Source organism: Clinocottus analis, unplaced genomic scaffold (assembly GCF_023055335.1).
Source record: "Clinocottus analis isolate CAN_PGR_092001 unplaced genomic scaffold, fCliAna1.0.p SCAF_4, whole genome shotgun sequence".
NCBI lineage: Eukaryota > Metazoa > Chordata > Actinopteri > Perciformes > Cottidae > Clinocottus > Clinocottus analis.
In genome coordinates this window covers 17,013,048-17,030,002 of record NW_027176153.1, presented here as the reverse complement: position 1 = coordinate 17,030,002, position 16,955 = coordinate 17,013,048, and the positions used below count along the sequence as shown (strand labels likewise).

The 16,955-nt window shown below is 44.4% G+C and overlaps 3 protein-coding genes across 3 annotated transcripts in view; all 3 read left to right on the top strand.

Annotated features, from left to right (window-relative positions):
* Positions 1-450: 450 nt before the first annotated feature.
* Positions 451-10,768, top strand: nr1d4a (nuclear receptor subfamily 1, group D, member 4a). The gene is made up of 8 exons (XM_068597560.1): positions 451-889; positions 5,211-5,510; positions 5,599-5,687; positions 5,792-5,936; positions 8,116-8,681; positions 8,783-8,968; positions 9,104-9,314; positions 9,436-10,768. Exons 1-8 carry the CDS (start codon positions 871-873, stop codon positions 9,630-9,632), a joined length of 1,713 nt encoding a protein of 570 aa, XP_068453661.1. The 5' UTR covers positions 451-870; the 3' UTR covers positions 9,633-10,768.
* A 1,145-nt stretch (positions 10,769-11,913) lies between these two features.
* mfsd5 (major facilitator superfamily domain containing 5) lies at positions 11,914-14,706 on the top strand. Its single transcript, XM_068597909.1, has 2 exons — positions 11,914-12,188; positions 12,357-14,706. The coding sequence occupies exon 2, from the start codon at positions 12,440-12,442 to the stop codon at positions 13,886-13,888; it is 1,449 nt and encodes a 482-aa protein (XP_068454010.1). The 5' UTR covers positions 11,914-12,188; positions 12,357-12,439; the 3' UTR covers positions 13,889-14,706.
* A 260-nt stretch (positions 14,707-14,966) lies between these two features.
* LOC137800636 (protein lifeguard 2-like) overlaps positions 14,967-16,955 on the top strand; it is a 6,582-nt gene continuing 4,593 nt past the window's right edge. The window contains exons 1-2 of the mRNA XM_068597908.1: positions 14,967-15,345; positions 16,622-16,709. Coding sequence (XP_068454009.1) covers positions 15,331-15,345; positions 16,622-16,709 — 103 coding nt within the window. The 5' untranslated portion in view covers positions 14,967-15,330. The remainder of the gene's footprint in view (positions 15,346-16,621; positions 16,710-16,955) is intronic.

Below are 16,955 nucleotides of genomic sequence, written 5' to 3'. Positions count from 1 at the left end.
ATGTGCTTCATCCACCAAGCTCTCCATCCCTGCGCACCACACGCTGCGTATTTTGTATAAAATGTGTATCAGTAGGGCAGCGCTGTCCCTGGCACATGCAGAGCGCACATGTATAGCGTGGCATTGCTGAACACACAGCACGGTCGAATAAGCGCATCAAACTCCCCTCTGTTCCAGATCCCCGCCAATGAAAAGGCAGAAAAGCGTGAAGGAGAGAGAGAGAGAGAGAGAGAGAGAGAGAGAGAGAGAGAGAGAGAGAGAGAGAGAGAGAGAGAGAGAGAGAGAGAGAGAGAGAGAGAGAGAGAGAGAGAGAGAGAGAGAGAGAGAGAGAGAGAAGGGACTCCGCGAGGTACAAAGAGTGAGCCAAAATCCTACACAGACACCACACAAGTTGAGCGAAGGGACAGGCGGTCACATTTTCTAATCACCTGCAAACGTGAGTGAAGTGGGTGTTTGTACCAGTGGGTGGTTATGTCATGCCTGACGCTGTTCGTGGACATGCTGACTCTCTCTTGGAATTCATGAGAATCGTTTAATCTCTGCTCGTGCAACATCACACGCGCTCGAGCCGAGTCGCAATATCCTGAGCAACCTGCAGGTATCTTTACAACTCACCTCAGAGCAGAACAGAGCGCCAAAGAGAGACACCTCTCTACGATTTACAGGGAGATAACTTTACACGCACTGGAGACGTCCATCCACGTTCATTCTTCCCATTTTTTGCGCTCGATGGAGCAGGTGTTTGATGCAAAGCTGAGCTCTTTTTTTTGACTTTCTCACTCGTCTTCAACATACTTTTGCTCAAGTCCAGTGACATTCACGAACGTCTTTCTTCAAGTTTGCTTAAAGTGATCGACACCAACCAGAGAAATGGATAACGGCCCTGGTGGTAAGATTCACTTTAACATTATGTTAGACAGCAACTGCTCCATTATATCACCAGTGTTGATTTAGACATGGGATTCATTAATGATTAACGACTCATTGGTTAGTGTTTCACTCATGTTCTTTCCATTAGTCAATACGGGACAATAGCTGCAGTGTGACTCAAGAAGTACTATTTATTATTTGACTGATTGTGTAAAACACGTAACATGTGTATACTTGACCATATGTGCAATCGGAGTTGACTGATGTTCGTCGTTTTATTAGTTTATGAAAGTTCGCTATTTAATGCATTTAGCTTGTTTCCAAATTCAATAAAAACACGATTATGACATTTTTGCAAACATGTCAGAACAGTCACTGCGCTGCGTTCAAATGTCGAAACTAAACGGCATCGCATGGTTGCAGCGCTGACAGAGAACTGCGCCACGGTTGTCGCGAGGATGGCCACTTCCTGTTTCTCTCCACGAAAACAAACCTCACGTGGAGTACACTGGCTGTACACTGGCTGTCACGTAACCATAATCTTTGAGGGCCAGGATTTCCACTGTGCACTGACCCTTTATCAGCTGCGGGGAAACAGACACTTTGCTGTGTTTCCATTATCGAGGCCATCACTTCAGTGCCTGCAGCACGCACGTTGATAACGGCAGGACTTCCATCCGTTAAGTGGTGTTAGGCGGCGCTTTCTCGAGGTCAGCCAAAGGTGCACATGCTTTCCTCTCCTAATTGACGGTGAACCATGTACTCAGCGCAGTCACGTTCCAGCACAGGTGATGGGCGCACCCATGGGCGCCGTCATTGTTCCTCGAATCTGTGGGCAACACTACACCCTCTCACCCAGTTATGCCTTTCTATTTATGTTGACAAAGTAGGCCAGCGTTGCCACGAAACAAGTGAGGCAATTAAATGAGCAATCAGAGATAAAGGTGTAGTATTGTCAGCTGATAAAGATGAAGGTTGCATGCTGGGCTTTACGTTTGATGTTCAGAGGATGTTTGGTGTAGAATTGGCAATTTCAAGTTTTTATTTGATTGTCTTGTCACAGGAAATATAATTGCTGTTTTTCCAACTTAAATAGCAGTGCATCTTTCAACTTTCCATTAGTTTTTTTTAATGTGTTCTTATTTTCACTGATCTAAATCCAAATGACCACCTTGAACTGGTTTCCTGACCTTTTAATGTTTCGATTAGTTATTGGAATGTTCATGACTTGGTGTTACTCACCAGGTGGGTGCAGTGATCGAAACCAAACTCATGAACATCATAATAACATGGCAGAAATGTAGTTACACTGGTGGGCTGTATGGCTCATAAAGTCAACATCAAATGAGATTGTGTGTGTGTGAGTGTGTTGACACAGAGCCCCAATTCCTCCTGCAGAGATGATTGGGTTGGTTTGGAGGGGTAGCAAGAAAATGGAGAATTTCTCCAAAAATGTTCTTGTAATGATCAATTGATGCTATCGCATTATATGCCATATAACATACACAATAGATCCAAACAGATAAATTGTAGAAATACACTGTCATAACTGTAACATAACAGTTGGTAGTTTGTGATTGGCTGTAACATTCCACAGTCCAAAAGTTTTGAAAAACTAAAACTTTTAATTTTTGTTTGCCCAAATCGATATTTTCATGATCTGTACATCTCCGTCCTCATGTGACAGGTCAACCTTATCCTGTGGGAGTTGTAACAAGGTTTTTCTTAACACATACCAGTTTGCTCAGTTCAGCCCAATCATTGTAGTCTAGGAGGAATGTAATTGAGAGTTCAGTTGTATGAAACTGGATTGCTCAGTTGCCCTACAGGTCTTTAATTACATGTATAAAATGAGGCTCAGATATAAAAAAAAAAAAAAAGCAGACCAACTGACTTGCCTGCGTAACTGTGCACTGTACATCCCCTCACACTCCCCTGGTGGATGCTTTGTGCAGAGGAATGTGAGACACTGCAGTGGTGCTGCACGCGCACTGTTTCTAAACTCGATGCAGCGCCCGGCTGACGGTGCAGGTGGTGCACAGTCAGACCGCATCACATGCTGCTCCATCGAAAGTGTCTCTTTCGTTATGAACCCGTGGCGGGCTCGGGGTGCTCCGGCTTCCGGCTGGAGCGCAGCGTCACGTCTTCTCAGTATACGCTCCGTCAGAAGCCCCCTCACGTGTCTTTCCTCTGAAAGCCGCGTGCGGCGCGTGAGATACCGGGGCCCTCCTCCCGCCTCCTGCCGCTTCCTCGCTCTCACGGACGCTTCTGTGCTGCTGCCGCCTGCGGGGAAAGTGAGCTTGGTCAGTGGGTCAGCGACTCCATGCATTCACTGTTTTGTTCCACAATAGTCACGTTTTCTCGCCTCCTCTGTCGAAACGATGCTAAAGCAGATATATCGGAGCAGACACATTTAGAGTTTGCATCTCCCCTGCTGATAACGTGGCACAACCGTGAGAAGGACGAATTCAATCCGTGTCCGGAAGAGCAGTGTCGAGCAAGAAGCAACTTGAGAAACATCAAAGCATGAACCAGGCTGTTGCACTTTAGATTTAAATTATGTAAGACAACTCCTCCTGGTAACTGCATGAGAGTGTGTGATGCAGTGTCAGTTTGAGAGATGCTGGAGGCACACGCACATCATTCTACCAAGTTCCTGTCACATTGACCCTTACATAAGCCAGAGTTAATGAAGTCTACTGCAAACAATAAACACTGCATTGCTCTACGGAAGTAAGCCATATATGTATGGCACCACAAGGGCAAACAAACAGTTTCTTTTACTGTATGGAAGTTTGTGAACGAGTGAATGTAGGAGATGAAGAGTAACAGAGAAACAGGGAGAAGAGAAGAGGAGCTGCTGTGCCTCTGAAGTGCTCACTGCTGACGTTTCTTTGCCTGCCTCCAGTTCCAGGCAGATTAGTGTTTTCACTGCTAAGCTTAACATGGGCATTGAGGATTTAATGCAGTTAGACATGAATACAAACATGTACAGCTGCTAGTTGTTTGGTATCACAAGCTGCCAATACTAAGAATAAAACAGCATCGCCGTTTTTGTTTTTATGTTGGACTCTATAATGTCTTGCGATCTTTGACTTAGGTGACTATTATATGGTCACAATGAATTAACAAATGAAGAGCGCACCATTATATACATTGTATTCACCTTTTAACTATGACACACAGGTTTTATAGTACCCCCCATCGTGAAAGCAGACTGTAAAAGTTATTGCTAAACGGAGTTACAGCACAGTGTCTAGGGGTCATTCACTTACTGTACATGTGAGTCTTCAGGTGCACATGCAATGTGTGGGAGGAGTCAGGGTTGGGCCATGACTATGTCTGCATGTAAACTCAGGAGGAGGTGAGGGTCGGCCCGGTGTCTGCTGGGTCTGTCTTTGGCTCTGGCACGACTCAAAAAAACTTCCAACACATGCTGGGTGAAGGATTATCAACACGTTCAAGGTAAAACAAATACCTTCATGTGCAGCATAGGGCAACACACATCAACACAAGGAAAGGCCTGTACTGCACTTACGCATGATTTACAGACGCAACGCTGCATTTTGGGGTTAAACCACTGTACCAAGGCCCGGATTTTGGATGTTGGAAATTATTTGAATGTTGGAATTTCCTTAGTTGCAAGAGCAAGCCAATTATGAATTAAGTTTGACATTTTACCCACTTTCTTTCAGATTTTTATATGATATATATTTCACTCTGTCCTTCTGAACATCCGTCGTCTGGCCTGCAGGCGAATACACAAGTTGTTAGTATTAGTTCCATCAGCCAGTCCATACAGTTGAGGCTTTTCCTTTGCAAAAACAAGACTCACATTCTCCAGCCATTGGTGTGGCACATGAATAGCAGTGGCTCAGACTCGGTGCCACCGCACGCCAGCGTGTGTTTGTAAATACAGATATGACTTCAATCAGATTTGTGTGCTTTTTCACACAAGACTGCGGATTTTGGTTTGGACAGTAACCGTGGCAGGAGACCGTTACATGTGAGGCGGCGGTCAGGTGTCGTGCAGTTAGCTGGCGCTGGGCACCGTGCCAGTGAAACGAGGCTATTATTGGAGCGGAGGAGGCAGCCGACACGTGAGCCCGTGTCTCGGCTCGAGTAGGAGAGAGAGAGAGAGAGAGAAAAAGAGAGAGAGAGGGAGAGAGAGAGATAGAGAGAGAGAGACTTATTTACATGGGATGGTATCATAAATAATAATACTTTATTTAATAATGCCACTTCTTATCAATATAAAAAATGACATTGTGTGCTTCAATAAGGAGCTTGAACTCTTGGCTCAGAGGTCTGATGTTCTCCATGCTTTCCCTTCTCTGCAGGAGTCATTCTGTACGCAGGGTCCTCTGGCAGTTCAAGCCCCAGCCCTGGCAGCCCCTCCAGTGGGTACCAGACACAGTCGCCTTTTTCACACTCCCAGCCCTCATCTCCAGAGGAGGTTACCTTCACAGAGATCGGGGCGTTTAAACATATGGCAGCTGGGTGCACCACCCCTTCCTCCAAACTGATATTCCAGTTCCCAGAGGCCTACAGTGCCCCCCCAGCGGCAGCCACTCCACAGCACACCTACGCGCATCCCATCGCAGGAAAGAGGCCATGCGGTTTCACAGGAACTTTCACAAGTAAGTGCTTCCTCATTGTCGATATGCATGAAGATTTAGACCTTAATTTGTGTCTTTGGAGCTTAACGGTCTGTTTACCCTTCTTCAGAGACGGGTGGAATGGTTCTGCTTTGCAAAGTCTGTGGGGACATTGCATCTGGTTTCCACTATGGAGTGCATGCATGTGAAGGTTGCAAGGTAAGCCCCTGGAAAAAATCATGTGGAGTGATTTCATACTGTGTTGGATTTAGTGCGCCAGTTTTATGTACTTTTCTTTTCTGTTTTTTTTGTTTTTGTCTCAGGGTTTTTTCCGCCGCAGCATCCAGCAGAACATCAACTACAAGATGTGTGTCAAGAATGAGAACTGTCTGATCATGCGCATGAACCGCAACCGGTGCCAGCACTGCCGCTTCAAGAAATGCCTCTCTGTTGGCATGTCAAGAGATGGTGAGACATCCTGACACATTTTATCTTTACGAGCGAGGCCCTCATGCCGCAGAGAGGCCCTTGTGCCACAGTGCTCTGATTAACCAAAGCAGCGGGGAAATAGGCTGCCGAGAGAGTCACAGTGCTCATATTTAGGTCTGTGTGAAAAATGTATTGCGGAAAGTCTTTTGAGGTCATGGTGCCAGTAGCTCAGCCTCTCACTTCATCAGCGGACCTGCACCTGTCTTGCTCTTCTCTTGTGTCACTTACTGCATTGCCAAAGATTAACATCTGGCCTTGTCTCACTCTCTTAAGTTTCCACGTGTCTTTCCTATGCCCTTTGCCGCATACTCCCACAACACTCTTTCCTGTGTGTTCTTGCTCAATACAGCCCATCCTCCTGCATGAACCCACCCTGTTCCCTCAGCTCTCTTGCCTCTCCCTCTCAGACAATGATTTATGAGAAGAGGAGCCTTGAAGTCCCCGAAGCTATCTATCATTTTGAAAACTGCAGCAAACACAGGAATTATTTTAGGAAATTGGAACAGGGTCAACTTGATTACCTTGTGTATGCCCAGAACGTCTTACCACAATTAATGAGGGATAGGGCAACAATTAAGCAAGCGATGCATAAAACAGTCAGTCGTCGTGACAGACTTTATCAGGCGTGATGCTCACATCGCCGAGTTTAAGTTCTTATAGCTGAACACTGATTGATCGCCTATCATCACAGATTAGGAAAACAGCTGGGCTGACCTAGAAAAACAATACAGAACTAGGCCTATAGTCTACTTGTACATCATGACCTACTTGGTGTAGTTTGCCTGCCTTCTTCTTCTCAGTATGGTTTCTGTCTATCTCCATCCTCCGGCACTCTGTATTTCCTAATCTAGCAAACAAGTTGGTGTTATTTCTGCAAGTGCTTGACACTTCTGGCGCACAGAGAAAATAGGGTGGCAATATACAAATACGAATAGGAGTACAAAGAGTCAGTTCTACCCTTTTCAATTTTCGAAAGCAATAAGGACCACAACCTAGAAACCCCTTTTTGCTTTGCTTTCAATCATTACAAAAACAGGAAAACCGCAGACAACGGCCTGCAGCCCACAATAAATAAACCCTCATTTCACACCAGGCAGTTGTGTGACTTTGGCTCTGCAACATATTGACAGTTATAAGTCCATTTGCATGATGGCACACTTTACTTGCTCCAACCAGAGCATCATTTGCTTTTTTTGAACCATGACGACAGGGACTCATCTCATGCCACATTATTGACACCATCCTCATCAAACAATCCCGCTGGCAATGAACAGATTTCTGCATATTTTATAAACACAGTAATAACTAACAAGCATATTACTAGGTCAAGTAAATCACCTCACCTAACCCAAAGCTGTGACTTTGTGTTTTTACATTGCCTCCAATTTTGTTTGCTGCCAGATACATTTTTTGCTACACTTAAAAAGAAATATTCAGATACACTATTCATGCAAAAGTCTTTGAAGCTGTACCAGCACAAGTTTTCTGCCTTATCTAACGACACCTTGCACACACACACAGACACACAAACACATACTCTCTCTGCTCATGCATCACCGTCTCTCTCTGATGTCAGCCATCTTTATGTTCTCACTACTTGTCTTCGCAACTCATTTCAAGCCCACCTCTCTCATCCTCCCTCTTACATACTCAGTGTGAGTGACGTCACGCTCACGTTGCTCCACTGCCCTACTTACAAATGGAGCGAGGGAGCGGGAGAGGGAGGAGAAGGGTGGATTGAGGAGAGGGTGAGGCAGATGGTAGAAGGGGGTCTATAAATAGCCTCTCCAGCTGATAGTTACTGTGAGAAGAAGGATGGGGCTATAGGTGAAAAGAGGAAAGTTTCATATCAAAACTTGTATGATTCTCCTTGAAATACCGCAGCACTTAATGAGATTTCATGCTTTTGATGTATGCACGTGTATAAAAAGGTGACATAGGTAATGCTTTACCATGCCCAGCTTCCTGTCAAGCCAGCATTATCCGTAGCAGTCCTGTCTTTCCTAATTGGCTCGGGCCTGGGTGTCATTTTATTGCCTGCATCTCGGTCATTTTATGTAATTTCAGAAATGATTCAAAGCAAACAAAACATACTCAGTGTACATGTTGTCCCAATGACTGAAAGCTGATCCGTCCTCCCTGCTTGTGTCCTCTGTAGCGGTGCGTTTCGGCCGCATCCCCAAGAGAGAGAAGCAGCGGCTTCTGGATGAGATGCAAAGCTACATGAACAGCCTGAATGAGTCGGCGGCGATGGACATGGACTCGTCTTCAGTGCGGGAGACTCCCAGTGGCCCAGAAGATGGCCACTCAAAAGAGGCCATCGGGGCCATCTCCAAAGCTTACTGTGATATCTTCACGAGCAGCAACAGCCACGAGAGAGCAGCCAAGACTGCAAACATCACCACCAACAACACCACGTCTCCCTTTTCTCAGGATGCCAGTTTTACCCAAGTCTCTACTCACCCCACCACCGCTCTGAGTTATCAGTCTTGCCCTGTTGCGTCTGCAACTCATTGCCAAGTTGCCCCTAATGACAACCAACCTACATTCCTCAATGTGGACGATAATTGCTACAGCTACTTAGTGTCAACAAATCAGAATCAGTATAACAGTACAACCTCTCAAAAAGAAAGCTCTTCCAATCACAACAGTTTTTGCAATGCAGGAAGTACCCAAAGTCAGACCACCTGCCCATGGAAATTAGCTTCAGGAGCTAAAGTGCTGGTAAGTGCAGGAAGAAGATGAAAGCAGATCAAGACATGGCGACAATTTTTGTCTGACAAGCAGCTTATGATTCTTTCTTTGTCCTTGTGTGTTTCTCTAAGGCCTGTCCTCTCAATGCGTGGCCTGTGTCAGGGGCAGATCGCACGAGTCAGGAGATATGGGAATCCTTCTCGCAGTGTTTCACTCCTGCTGTCAAGGAGGTGGTAGAGTTTGCCAAGGGCATTCCAGGATTTCAGGAGCTTTGCCAACAAGACCAGGTCATGCTGCTCAAATCAGGCACCTTCCAGGTAATGACATAGATTTCAGATGAGTTGTTTAAAATATATATGTGGCTCCTTCTTTGTGATTCCAAATGTATTATTGTTTTTTTTTGTATTTGTCTCAAACTACTTTTTGCTTCTGTCTTTTTGCTCTGTGTTTAGGTTCTGATGGTTCGGTTCTGTACCTTGTTCAATGCTGACGAGCGTACAGTGACTTTCCTGAATGGCCAGACTTACCCTCTGTCCACCCTGCGGGCCCTGGGCATGGGCTCCCTGCTGGACGCAATGTTTGATTTCAGTGAAAAGCTGGGCTCCTTGGGCCTCGAGCCTGATGAAATGGCCCTCTTTATGGCTGTGGTGCTGGTCTCTGCAGGTGAGAGGTGCACTATTTACTTGAAAACAGTAGCAAAAGCTGCAGAGCAGTGGCATTTGTCATTGGACCAATAAACTGTGTCTGTCAACCGCTCACACTGGCATCCCCCTGTGCTCCACAGATTGTTCGGGCATCACAGACATGCGTGCTGTGGAGCAGCTACAGGAAGCTCTGATCCGTGCCCTGCGGTCACTGATCACTCGCCGCCGCCCAGATGACACAACTCTCTTCCCCAAACTCCTCCTGCGCCTGCCTGACCTGCGCACCCTGAACAATCTGCACTCCGACAAACTGTTGGCCTTTCGCATCGTCCCTTGAGCCGAGGCTTGTTTATGGAGCACACAGCTACAAACTGTTTTACACACAAATATACAGGACACCACAAACACACACACACACACACACACACATATTATCTACCAAGGACCTCCTTGAAAATTGAGGGAAAAAGGATTTGTGCAATCTGAGTAGTTATTTTCAAAAAGATAAATGAGGGCAGTAGTGAACATATTTTTGACTGACTCTTGATCTTCACGCCATGTTTCGGAACAAATAAACATACAACCTCAACACCTCTTGAGAGACATTGTTCCAGAAATACAAATTAAATAATGGCCATGTAGATTTAGTATTACCCTTTTGTGCACTTGCTCATTATATTAGTTATTCTTAAGCCGTACAGTATCGGAAGGCAGCAGCTGAAAGACCATTAGAGATTATTGTTGACATTATTAATGTCAGTCTGTGTTTAAGAGAAAGGGAACCTGTATAAAATACATAGCAAAATCTGAGATGGTAAGGTAATTATGTATCACTGTTTCACGAACATACTAGTATTAGTACTGGAATGAGACCACTATTTTAATGTGTCACTTGTACACAATAGGATGCATTTTGTTATTTGTATTAATCTTCCAGGAAAGCAGGCACAGCTTGGTTTTAAATATGCCAAATTCATAAGTCCATGGCATTTTATTTTATCTATAAAAAAAACATTGTGTCTGCGTCATTACTGTATGACAGCTGGACTGATTGAGACGCCTCATGCATGTTGGGTTTTGTAGTTTCTTAGTTATTTTTGTCGTTGTAAATATTATGTGACCCTTATGTTTATGTATCAATGACTGGATTGGTGTGATGGATCGGACAGATGAGTTCGGTGTTAAGAAGAATGTACTGTCCTTCCTGTAATTGGTGGGGGTTTGGCTATGCTGAGGGGGCTTTGCACAGAAAAATAAGTAGTCGGGATTCTCAGATGGCTTGGATGCAATTCCTGCAATCAGATGATGTAACCAACCAGCATAATCCCTGAAATCACCAGCACTCACTCCAAATGCACCCTTCCTCTGACCCCAATGTTTGTCATACAAACAAAAGAGATATTTTCGGGTGAGAGATCTTATTTGATTGGTCTTCTCACTGTTTGCTTGTTTGATTGTGGCTGATTAAGAAAATCTTGTACATTTTGTAAATCTTTATTCCTAAATAGAAATGATAAAATTATATAAACTTTGAATTATGTATTACTCCGCTTGTGTGTCTGTCTTTTGTGTCCATTCGGGAAAATGCAGTACTGAAGATTTAGTCAGGACCAGTACCTACACACACACACACACACACACACACACACACACACACACACACACACACACACACACACACACACACACACACACACACACACACACAGGGAAGCCTGATTGAGGAGCCGATCAGAAAAATCAAAAAAAGAGTTGTCCTGGACATTACGCAGGGACTCAGTGGACACAAGATCACATGCAACAATCTCTTTACCTCACACAAACTGGGACAGGAGCTCCTGATGAAGCTGACTGTGGGAATCATACCGAATAAACAGTCTGAGCTCCCATCCAACTAGTGACCACCACAGAACAGGCAACATGAGTACAATACTTAGGGAAGAGAAAATCTGTGACAAGGAGCATCACTCATATCTTGATCATAATTGATGTTCTTTTTTTATGACATGCATAAATAAATAAAACGAGTAGCACATTAATTCATACATGTTATCTAACAAAAGTAAATGTCCATTATTATATATGCTGTTTATATTGCTTGTAATTGGGTTAAAGTAAACATCTGTTGAGTATTTTAACATAAAATGGTGTGTTTGTGTTGGATTGAAACCCCCAAAATGCAGCGGGTCCACCACGAACACTGGCTGAATAACAAAAATATGAACACCACACAAAAGGTTAATAATGATTGGCACAACTAAATAATGTGCTCTCATCGAGTAAAAAGTTCGACGCCTATTGATTATCAGGTTGTGTTCACTTTAAGAGAGGTGATTGCCCTCAAAGCGAAAAATCTAGGTCAATCAGAGCAAATAGTTACAACATTCAGTCAGTAGAGGTGAGCCGATTTGTTTGAATAATTAAAAAAAATATATTCCTCAGAAACTAATTAGGCTCCTTCAAAAAAAAAACTGACTTTAAGTAGTTTAAATGAATCAAACACAAGTAGACTGACCCTCTGAGAAAGTTGCAACGCGGGACGTCTGGACACGTGAAACTACTTTCCCCTCCCTCTGGATAACGCAAAGCAGGGACGCCACCTGGTGGTGAACTAATGGATCCCGGAAGTAAATGGTGTGTGTTTGCCACCATAGCTCATCACACACCATCACTTTGTTATGTTTTGTTGGTCGTGTGACTGATATGGGACTGCGGTCAACTAGCACGAGAGGATATCATGTCACTAAAGAGTGAAACTTACGGTAGGATAGTGACGCAAGTCAGAGACAACTCATGTAGCTTAACAGCTTGTGGGCTACCGTTAGCACGTGACGTCAGGCACTGTTATACGTGTTTTGAGTAAACAAAACGGAATAGTCGGTCATTGATCAAGGTAACCCACTCTGCTGTCACTGGCTTGTTGCTGAGTAACGTTAGTTAAGTTAACTAACTTATATTCCTTTAAGTAAAAGCGTATTAGCAAAGTTAGCTCCGGATCAACATGGCCAATAACGTTGACTCTCTTCTCTCTGTGCTTCTTGTTCCCCTTGTATCTCCACAGGTGCTGAGAAGTCGAAGGAATATATTTGAAAAAAAGCCTCAGGACCTCGGGTTTGAACACTAGTGGGTACCGTTCATCACACCATGTTGGTGACTGCGTATCTAGCCATCGTCGTCTTGCTCGCCCTGTGTGTTGGCCTCGAGCTCACGGCGCGCCGCCTCGTCCCACCTCAGTCCACTCCGACTGCTGCGGCCAACCCGGCTTTCCGCCGCTTCCAGAGGATATTCCTCCGTGCATACTTGTTGGCTTTGTGGGCAGACTGGCTCCAGGGCCCTTACCTCTACAAACTCTACCGTCACTATAGCTTCTTAGAATCCCAAATAGCCATCTTGTATGTGTGTGGCCTTGCTTCCTGCGTCCTGTTTGCGCCCATCTCAGGCTGGCTCCCTCAAGTCTTGGGTCGGAGACAGACGTGTCTTCTGTTCTGCGTGTCCTACTCTGCTTGCTGTCTCACCAAGCTGTCCACAGACTACTTTGTTTTGATTTGGGGTCGGATCCTGGGGGGACTGTCCACATCCCTGCTCACCACCACATTTGAAGGCTGGTACGTGCACCGTCATGTAGACGTCCACGATTTCCCCAAGGAGTGGATCCCCACTACCTTCACTAAAGCTGCTACCTGGAATCATGCCCTCGCCGTGGGAGCAGGGCTGGTGGCTAACTTGCTGGCTGAATGGCTCCACCTGGGGCCGGTGGCACCGTTTCTCCTGGCGGTGCCCTGCTTGGTGTGCTGTGGCTGGGTGGTGTTAACCGACTGGGGCAAGGAAGAGGCTGAAGACGGTCCACATGGGGACGAACAAAAACTGCCTCTCTGCCCTCCAAATGGAGGTGTGAGCCGTTTGTCTGCCAGGGCCCGTTTCTCACGCAGCTGCCATGATGGGTTACGCTGCCTGCTGTCAGACAGGAGAGTCATGCTCTTAGGTGGAGTGCAGGCCCTGTTTGAAAGTGTCCTTTACATTTTTGTTTTTCTGTGGACCCCGGTACTGGACCCTCATGGGCCTCCTTTGGGAATAGTGTTCTCTTGCCTGATGGCTGCCAGCATGGCCGGCTCCTTGCTGTACCGCGTAGCCACCTCCACACGCTACCGTCTCCAGCCCGGCCATGTTCTCTGCCTGTCTGTGCTGATGGCCTTCTTCTCCCTCTTCATGCTGACCTTCTCCACTGCCCCAGGCCAACCTAGACCTCATGAATCCTTTCTGGCCTTCCTGCTGCTGGAGCTGGCCTGTGGGCTGTATTTCCCTGCTGTCAGCTTTCTCCAGGGCAGGGTGATCCCAGAGGAGAAGCGGGCTGCTGTGCTGGCCTGGTTCAGACTGCCTCTGCACCTGCTGGCCTGCATAGGGCTGCTGGCGCTTCACGGGGAGATATCAGGAACAGGTGGTGGGGAGGAAGGTAGCGGCACCAGACACATGTTTGGAGGCTGTGCAGTTATGATGCTGGCAGCTTTCATGGCTGTAGTCGGTCTGTTTACTCTCGGCAGAAATGACACAGACCTGAGACTGGAGGGAACGAGAGACGAGGGGGAGATGGACTGAGGAGATGGACCACATCTTTATTTATGGTTTTGAATGGCACGTGCCTGTTTAGCTTGACTAAAAGTAGAGGCCCCATGTGTTCCAATGATAAGTTTATAGTTTGCCAAATACATGACTGAAAGAAAACAAAAACCAAAGGGAGGGGGTTTGGTAGATGAATATTTAGATACATTTTATTTTTTATATGTTACTGTGTTTCTTCTTGTGTTTTTTTGGGAGAGGCTTTTACTTAACCTGTTTGTGTAGGACTGCTTTGGGAACAAAGCCATATCGACCTTCATTTGTCAAGTAAACTGCTGGAATGTCCAAAACTCCTCTATCAAACTATTCCAGAAAACCGTATTGCCTCATTGTGTGCACCTCTTAGGGCGATGAGGTGATGTGTTTGACACAATATAATTAATTTAATTTGTGAGTATAACCATGCGGTTCAGTACTAGACGTTCCATCATATGTTTAAAAACAGACATAAAAAGAGTTCAATTTAAATGAACAAATAAGGTAATGATAAGCATGGCTGTCAGTTCTGTATGTTTTTTTGTCCCCTGCATCTGTGTTGTTTTATTGAAGAGATACATCTACAGTTTGTTGGTTTTACTTCATTAATGCTTCTTCTGCATCATCTTTGGGATATTTTCTCATATTATCTGTGATCTTTACACTTTTGAATAAAAGCGTACCTATTTATAGTTATTTGTTGGATATAACTGGAATTTTTATTTGTGCCACATGGATGTTTATAATATGCATTTAATATCAGTTTGGGTTTGCAAATCCAAAATATTGCAATATCTTATATTTGAATGGATTTTTTTTAAGGGCAGATTAAAGCTATTTTTTGTTGTATTCGTTATTGACAAAAGCTAGTTTGAATGTATTGTTCTGCACCAATCATTTAAAAATGTAGAAAATAATGAACATCATTTTAAAAGTTAAAGCTGTAAATTATTCATGTGTACGAACGAAAAGCTACTTGTGTTTTAGGTAATTGAAATGCAAGACTCAAACTTAAATTCACAGGAAACAATGAGCCAAGTTGTGTAACTCTCTTGGATTTTGCTGCAGACATTTCCGGATTTCTCTGGACTTTTCTCCTCATTACAGCCTTTGCAGGCATCCTGTTTCCTGCTGCTGTGGTACAGTCCCAGCTTTTCTCTATGGCGCAGCTTCACCTAGATGCTACTAGAACGTCCCTCTTTGGGTGAGGGAGGGGTATCTGCACGAGTCTTAACTGCGTTGTTTGGGAATTACGTCACTCGTCGGATGCTGTCCAGTCTGAACAGGCAAGAAGAGCACTGTCAATCTGAGGTCCTTTCCCACCGCGTTCAGTGCTTTTAGACTCTGCAAGAACGACCTTATTGAGAAAGCAGACACCAGGGCCCCATTGACAGGTTGGCTTACAGAAACAGACGAGCAACTCCAAGACGCGACAGGCATCCATCATGACAAAGGGCAAGGTATGAGTTTGCTTAATGTATTTAGTTATGTCCGCCCTGTTCTTTATTTGTGACGACAAAAAATGATTTGGATGGTGTGTATGGGGTCTGGATTATGACTTAACAGTGAGTTGATATGCGTATTCCATGCGTACTCTTCTCCATACCGTTAGTCTCACTATTGTGACATGCATGATGGTAATAAAGGCTTTTTAGTTGTGCTTACCGCCAGATTGAGTCTTTTAATACTAAACTGAACTAAAACTTGTGTAGTGTATTTTAATAACTATAGTTTCATATCCTGACGTGTAATAGCATGTTGTATTTTGTATTCGTGATGAAATTATATTTGTCGTGCTGTTTAAGAGCAGTTGAGAGTCACCTGCATTTCTATGAATGAAATGCGTCACAGGCTGCATATCTTATTGCGTCACGGTGATCACCGGTTTATTTCTTTAAAGTAAAGCTAGACTCCCCGAGTCAAAATATGTGCCACATATGCTGTCAACCAAACGGTAAAAACAGTGGCATGTGGCTACAAACTACATTCTGACGATTTCAACCATCGCCGTTGAATATTTCATAACAAGCAACCGATGCTCTGTTCCCGGGCTCACGTCAGTCAGCCTCGCTGCTGCATAACAATAGCTGTCATGAGCACTGGAAACGGGTTGACGTGAATTTGGTGGAGTTAGCTCTATATTTAGAGATGAGCCAACTGATGTGTAGAAGTGTGAATTCAATGCAGTGGATATCGAATTGGAAGGCTTTCACTGCTGAAGTTGTAGAGATGGTTTATACAACTGTTAAGATAGTATCTTCTATGACAATAAACATCCTTAAGTGTAACGTTAAATACTGAAATAGGCTGTCAGCAAATGTAGGCCTAAGCAAGAAAAACCCTTGGACTTTCTGCTGAAATGTCTATAAAATATTATGTCAATACAAGTATAAGTGATTATAATGCAATACTACACCGTTCAACAACGTCTGCATATCCTCGTGTCCATTAATCTTGATAGTCTACTTTTTACATTTTTTTTAATCTGGAAAAGCTCCTGCAATATGTATCATACGTGTAATTATCCTGAATAGTATATGCGTTATAGAGTGTGATCCTTTGCTCCATAAGTTATATCACACTAATTTACAAGCTACTTTGCTCACAGTTAGGTGCTTTAAGTCTTAACACTGGTAGTATCTGAAACTTTTCAGTTGTGAAATTGATTTGCTCTCATGTAAAAGACTATAATCTGAAAATGTGACAAGTTGTTCATCTTTTGTGCTCCTGTGCCAGCTGTCCCTGGCAAACAAGGCCTCCAATGGCGCCAGTGTCGAAGCTTTAGTGGCACCAACTCCTCCCAGCTATGAGGAAGCTACTGCAGGTATGGCAACACGCTATCCTCCTGTGTTTGATCATAAAGTTAGTGTGTCATCATCTTCAACAAATACATTTGGTAATGTTTTCTTGTGCTTTGGATTGTGTGGTAGGATTAATGAATATTTTGTCATGCAGTCATTCTGGAAAGTATTCACATCGCTTCACTTTTTCCACATTTTGTTATGATACAGCCTTATTCCAAAATGGATTAAATTCTTGTTTTTCCTCAAGAATCTACACACAGCATCCT

Bases quoted from the DNA above. Each gene is read 5' to 3' on its own strand.
- nr1d4a (XM_068597560.1), top strand. The intron at 5,688-5,791 runs GTAAGCCCCTGG...TTTTTGTCTCAG, and splicing joins ATGCATGTGAAGGTTGCAAG to GGTTTTTTCCGCCGCAGCAT. The intron at 9,315-9,435 runs GTGAGAGGTGCA...TGTGCTCCACAG, and splicing joins TGTGGTGCTGGTCTCTGCAG to ATTGTTCGGGCATCACAGAC.
- mfsd5 (XM_068597909.1), top strand. From the start codon at position 12,440: ATGTTGGTGACTGCGTATCTAGCCATCGTCGTCTTGCTCGCCCTGTGT.